Source organism: Gavialis gangeticus, unplaced genomic scaffold, assembly GCF_001723915.1.
Source record: "Gavialis gangeticus isolate Ggan-Ray unplaced genomic scaffold, GavGan_comp1, whole genome shotgun sequence".
In the NCBI taxonomy this organism is placed as follows: domain Eukaryota; kingdom Metazoa; phylum Chordata; order Crocodylia; family Gavialidae; genus Gavialis; species Gavialis gangeticus.
This window is the reverse complement of record NW_017729024.1, coordinates 110773450-110780020: the sequence shown is the minus strand read 5'-3', so window position 1 is coordinate 110780020 and position 6571 is coordinate 110773450. Positions and strand designations below refer to the sequence as shown.

Sequence of the window (6571 nt, the reverse complement as noted above, 5' to 3'; positions counted from 1 at the left end):
CCTGGGGCCCTGCACTTTGGGGGGGGCCCACAGAGCTGAGTGGACCACCCATGGTCCCTCCCTCTGGGCCCGCCTTGAGCTCGTGCCTCAGCCCCATGCTGTGGAAGAAACACGGAGGACCCCCCCCGCCCCTTTGCAGGGCTACCACGGCCCCACACAGTGTTAAGGGGGCCCTGTACAGGCCAATTTGCCCCAGGCCCTGCACTGCCTAGGGTCAGCTCTGTACAACCCCCACCCTACACACACACACCCATCACACCACACACAATATAAAAGACTAAGAATTTATTTTTAAGTTATTCTGCAATCACCTCTATATACAGTACATAAACACAAATCATGACAAAAATATTTTTTGTAATAATATTATGTTATAGTAGGTATTTGAGTTTTATTGTATAATTTGTTTTTTTCTGGTTCTAAGATGGCAACTCCCCTCTCCCAAACGGAGTATTTCCAGGGGCAAGGGGAAAGAATTCTGGTGGCAAAGGTGAGGGGTTAGGGGTGGTACTTCCAGTCCCAAAATGGCAGCCAGGGGGCAGGGCACCTGTCAAGGGGCAGAGCTACCCATGTGGCCCTCAACAGCTCACCAAGCCTCCTTAAGTGGCCCCCTGCCCAAAATAATTGCCCGCCCCTGCCCTGAAATATTTGGAAGAATAGCTGGAAAGAAGTTTCTGTCCCCAGTGCATGTCTAAATAGAGATGTACCTCAGGAGTTTGATTGTCGACAGGAAGAATTGTAATGTTAAAGCAGATCCCAAACAAGTTCCCGCCATGTTGATTGCTGACTGAAAAAACAAACTGGACATGCTGCGGCTCAGGCCCAATGTCCTGGATAGGGGGCATGTAGGCAACTTTCATGTAGTTCACGGCATGCTGCAGAAAAGGAAACTATAGTTCAGAACACTGGAACCCTTTTCCAGAAAGATGACATTTTGGTGGGCATGATCTCCTTTCACAAAATGCACACCTGAATTTCTGCCCCTACATTTCAGTTATTGGCATACAGACAAATGAGGCAGAGATGCAAACACCCAGATTTGTGGAGGTGAAAAGTCTAAGTAGAGTCTATAGCCTTAAACAGGAAGGCTGAGGCCTTACACTGATCATCAGTAACCCTCTGAAGCAAGGGTTGGCAAAATGTGGCCCGCAGGCCAGATGCAGCCTGCCTGCTCATTCTATCTGGCCCATGGGGTCCCTAAAAAATTTAGAAAGTTAATATTTATCTCCCCCTGGCTGCCTGTCATGCAGCCCTCGATGGCTTGCCACAATTTAGCAAGTGGCCCTCTGCCCAAAATAATTGCCCACCCCTGGGCTGGAGTGCTGGACTCAAAGCCTTTTTTTCTATGATGACTTCAAAATAAGCACACTAACTGAAGCTTTTATGTATACATTCACTGCAGTAGCCGTACATAAGAACTCTCTGAATTTGTCATTAGCAATATGTATTGATTGCATAGCCTCTCTCCCTCCAACTAACAACAAGGCACTAACGAAGATTAAACTATCAGCAAAGTCTTCCATCTAGAAAATAATCTTATGCATGTGGTTACATGTTTGCAGGCACAGAGTTCCAATTATGAGGCTATAATTATAATTGCTTTGCAACCTTAACTGTACAGTAAAATGTGAAAACAGGCAGTTTACCTGCTAATGAGAATGAGACTTATTCAACTACAGCATAAGAGAAAATTTCAAAACAAACCATTTAAAATGAAAACAAATCTGTGGATGCACAAACACACCCTAGTCTGGGATGGTTTAGGCTGGAAGGATCCTGCACTGAGCAGGGGGTAGGACTAGGTAACTTCCTGAGATCCCTTCCAGTCTTATTTACCTAGGAATCTGTGATTCCATAATCCAATGGAATTCAAACTAAATTGAATTAGCTGGATTTTGAGCCTGTCAAATCTAATATCTAGAGCTAGACTCCATTTTTTAGCCTTTGGCTGCCTGAAAAGAAATGTCTTGAGGAAAAAAATGCCTGGAACACTGAAACTCAGCCTCAGGGGATGAACAGGAACTCATTGCTAGCAGTGGAAATTTCTAGGAAAGTTCTACCACTAGAACTCTTTCTCCAGATCTGCTCTGGAGAAGGTGTGGGGAGAAGGGGTTGCTCCAATCCCCCCACTCCCCAGGGAAAGTAGAGCAGTGAAAAAAGACTCTGCATGCCTTCTGCAGAACTGGGTCACCCCAGCCTGGGGAAACACAGGGAGCACTGGCTTACTGCTCCCTCCTCTCCTGGTCTGTGGCAGTGGAGCAGAGAGCAGTGGGGCAATGCTCTCTACCCATTCTCCAGAGTGGGAACATCCTGGTCTCAGGAAGTTTGGAGTTGGGGGTAGTGGCAAATCAGCTCCTCTGTGTTTGGGAGTAATTGAGTTGTGAGGAAATGCCCCCCACAACCTTCTCCGGACGGGAGTCCCCCTGGTCTGGGGAAGGCACAGGGGAAGCTGCTGCTTAACTCCTCCTGATCACAGAGGAGTCTAGCAGAAGCATACAGGCATTCATTCTGGTGAGAGAAACTCTCTTGCAGGGGAGATTTTCCAGGTGTAACCCAGAAGACCTCTCTCAGGGAAGGGGGCCTGCTTCCTCTGGGAGAAAGAGAACTGACACCTGTATGCTGGCAATTCCTACAAGGGAGGAGAAACATAACACCTGAAAATAGCCTTAAACAGTGCCTAGTTCTAGATATGGTATCACTTAGTTTAACAAACCTGAGTGAATGATCTCAGTGCCAGAGCAGCAGGATCCTTGACTAGCTTGGGTATGCTGTCCACCATAAATAACTTTCCAGCCTCTGAGTGGCTATACAAAGATACACAAAAATATTGCTAATCAGCATATATCAAGCAGTAGGAAGAAAAAGTAATTATACGTCACATTTCAAAACCAATTTACCCCAATTTCATTGAAATAGTTCTCTTTTTTTCATAACCATAGATGGCTTTATTATTCATTTTAAAATCATGATAGAAAACTAAACATAGGGATGAAAGCTATTGGGAAGGTTACCAAAAACTCAAATCCAAGATGAGGCAGGGTTTTAGGGAAAAAAACCCCATTCAACATGGCGATGCAGGGAGGGTGGCTGCTGCAGCTCTTACTCTGGCCTTGGCTTGGGCTTGAAGTTGGAGCCACAGTCAATGCCATGCCCCCCACCGCCTTTGCACCTCACCTCCTGTACCATAAGCTGCTCTTCCTCCCCTGTCCGCTGCTGCATCTGCCCTGCTGCCTGCCCTCTGCTGCTTCTGCTCCATGCCACCTCTGCCCCCAACCCCTCCTTCCCTTCTGCTTCTATTTACCCTGAACCCCAGGTTCAGTTCTGGCTCTGCTCCAGCCCTGGCATGGAGCACATACACTAGTTTCAGCCCCACCCAGCCAGGAAGCAGCAGTTGATGGTAGCTCTGGCCCTACTCTGGCTTTGACCAGACCAAAGCTGGGGCCACCACAAACAATTCAGGGAGGGGGCATATGTGAAGGAGGGATGCAGGCATCCCAGACTGAAGCAAGCAAGGAGGGCACAAGCAAGGGTGGTGAAGGTGGCAGGGGGTGGGGACAAGGGCAAGCACCAGGAAACATAGGCACAGGACAGGGCAAGCAGCAGGAAGGGAAAAAAGGGTTGGTCAAAGCTGCCACAGGCAAGGGTTGGGGGTCAGACTGCTTGACTCCTCCACTTCCTACCCCCTGTTGATGCTTCCTGCCCTGCAGCAGGGGGGATGATGATTTAAGATGACCCTCCCATAATTAGATTCTATAGATGGCAAATGATAAATTAATAATTTTTCCATATGTAGACTCTAATTATTGGAGGGTCATCTTAAATTTGAAGTCATCTTGGATTCGGATAAATACGGTATAATGTAAAATCTAAAAAAAGTTTTGGAATTCTATACCAATGCCTAGGGATCTACTTAAAGTGTGCCGAGAAGAAGGAAAAATCATAGGCCACTTACAAAGCCCAGCACCATTTTTTCAGGTTTTTTGCGGTGAGCCCCTCCTTTCCTGCCAGACTGCTGATTGGCTAAGGGATCCTGCTGCTCAGTGCTGATTGGGTGAGAAAGGTGGGGCTGCATGAAAGGCAGCCCGCTCAGCCAATCAGTGACAGATGGAGCAGCTGCCATCTTGGCTGCTCCCCTTCATGCTGGTGGCTTCCTCATTTCCCCCTCACCTCTGTGGGCTGCAATGCCAATCCACAGTGGCCACTGGCTCCAACTGGGGAGCCAGCATTTTATTTTTAGTAAGTTTTTTTCCCAGCAATTCTGCATAAAATCTCAGATACCACTGTTTTTCACTCTGCAAAAATTGCAAAACCACAATGAGTAGGACCCTAACAATGCCTTCCTGCACATCCGGGGCACTGATTTCACATTAAGGGTGCCAATTTACACCAGCTCAAAACCTAGCTCTTCACATACCTGCTGCCTGCACAGCTGCATTTCTTTTAGGTAAGGGAGAAATTATTTCTACATTGTGTGAAATTCTTCACTTTTTCCATTTATCTTATAAAGAAGCAGTTATGTGAAACACTTTCTATCAAGTTAACTTCCCAGTCTTTTAAAAGTGAGATGTAAGAACTGTTTCCATGCAAAAATGTATCACTTTGCAAGACAAGAGGCAACTGTAACCCATTTATTTTTTCAGAAACCAACCTCAGTTGGTTACTTCTGATGGTTTTTTTACAACTTGTAAAGAAAACTTCTGATATTAATAATTATAAATCAAGTTTCTTATTTTAAGTTTTGCACCTTTGCAAGAAGCCCCTCCAAAGAGACAAATTCCTTGGTTTGGGGACTCCAACATAATCACTGCAGGCAAATCTATTTTAGATAATTATTTAACCTTTTAAAACAAGTTCTCTAATTTTCTTTGTGTGATCTTTAAAATCCTGCTGCATTTCCCAGCCATTGCTTTGTTCAGGTCAAATAAGCTCTTCATATTAACTCAAACAGTTATTAAAAGTATGCCATTTTTGGAATTGTTTGGCACAATTTTTTCCTTTTTATGGTGATTTTGTTTTTAAAGTCTTTATATTGTCATTTGAATAGACTTACTTTATATCAGGTATGCTCATTAAAAGGCCTCTTTTCTCCTGTCACCCTCAGCATGTGGCCTCTGAGTTCTCTCCTCCCAGATTTCAGCAGTACTGCTTCCAGTTAGCTCATTCTTTGCCCAATCATGTGCCCACATAACTAATAGAGACTTTGTTCAGTTATAGGTTTTGTTGTCTAGGTCAAAATGCTAATCCTTATGCTGATCATTCTAGACAATGGTAAAAATTAAGTCTTTTCCCTCAGTATATTTGGGAAGGTACTGTTGTTAGCTGAAACATCCTGTATGGGTGAGTATATGGGACCAGTTCCCCTTTTGCCCCAAGCCAGGCTTTTGCTGTATGTACAGCACTTATCACAAATGAGGACCTGATTCCCAACGGAGGGTCTGCATGCTCTGCCAATACTAAATACAGCCTGGTTCTTTAGCTGAACTATAGTATTTCACAATTTAAGCTTTGGAGGCCTCAATTAAATTTGTTGTATACCAGTAAAAATAGAAAGTGTTGCAATATACAAGGATAAACTGGACATAGTGTTCATGGCATCAGAGAACCATCTAATGAGGCTCAGTGAGACAAGTAAAGAAATGGGGGAAAAAATATTGGTAGGTATGTGTGGCAGGGCACTGGTAGTGTCTGCCACTTTAAGGACTGTGCTAGGGAGGGGCAGGTGCCTGATGAGGCCATCTTAAGGTGCCATTTTAAGGCCCAGCTCCCTGAGCTGACAGCAGTTCATGATCAGCCAGCAGAGGAGAACCATCTCTCTGCTGAGCTCTGCCAGGAACACCTTGGAGGTAAGGGTGGGTGAGACTATGGGGATGGCTTGGAGGCCTCATTGGTCCTGGGCATAACCTAAAACTGCACCTAAAACAGGCCTTCTGGGCTTGAAGGCCTGGTGGGGCTGTTGGTGGCATGGCAGTCCCCAGGTAAATGCTAGGAGTGATCACCTCCCCAGTGTAAGGCAGGTTGGGGCACCTTAACCTCAGCCCCCACCTTTGGGTGAGTTATAAATGCAGGGATGACCAAGTAAGCTTCTTGATGTGCCTGAACCTGCTGGGATGAGTGAGCCCGCAGGGTCAGGTACACTTTGTGAAGCACCTTGCCACAGGGTCACTTAGGTGCCCTGTGCCTGAGAAGGAATAAGGGAAGCTCAGGTGCCGGTTGCTGGGGCAGCTGCACAGGTCAGGTGACCAAAAAGGGGGCAGGGCCTGGCCTTTATAAGCAGGCCAGGCCGCAGCCTAGCTGGCAGTTCCCTTCTGGCAGCCTGAGGAGCAGGAACCCTGCAACAGTGCAGAGCCGAGCCGAGCCTAGCTTAGTAGAGTAGAGTAGAGTAGAGTAGAGCAGAGCGGCCTGTCCGCCTGAGCTGATGAAACATGGTACGGGGCGAAGGGAGCCTTGACCGGGAGGCCTTGCAAGAGAACCAGGTGGGCCTAGAGCATATGTCATAGCCAGGAGGCTTATTTTCTGTTATAGCCGGTTGGCTCATGGCTTTACGTTTCTGGTTTCCGATTGTAAAACCGGA

At 46.4% G+C, this 6571-nt stretch overlaps 1 protein-coding gene across 2 annotated transcripts in view; it reads right to left on the bottom strand.

The window, feature by feature from the left end:
• FREM1 (FRAS1 related extracellular matrix 1) overlaps positions 1-6571 on the bottom strand; it is a 163917-nt gene that overhangs the window by 75827 nt on the left and 81519 nt on the right. For both annotated transcript variants that reach the window (XM_019517566.1, XM_019517564.1), the window contains exons 12-13: positions 2714-2804; positions 708-875 (exon numbers count right to left, since the gene is read on the bottom strand). In XM_019517566.1, the coding sequence (XP_019373111.1) occupies positions 708-875; positions 2714-2804 (259 nt within the window). The remainder of the gene's footprint in view (positions 1-707; positions 876-2713; positions 2805-6571) is intronic.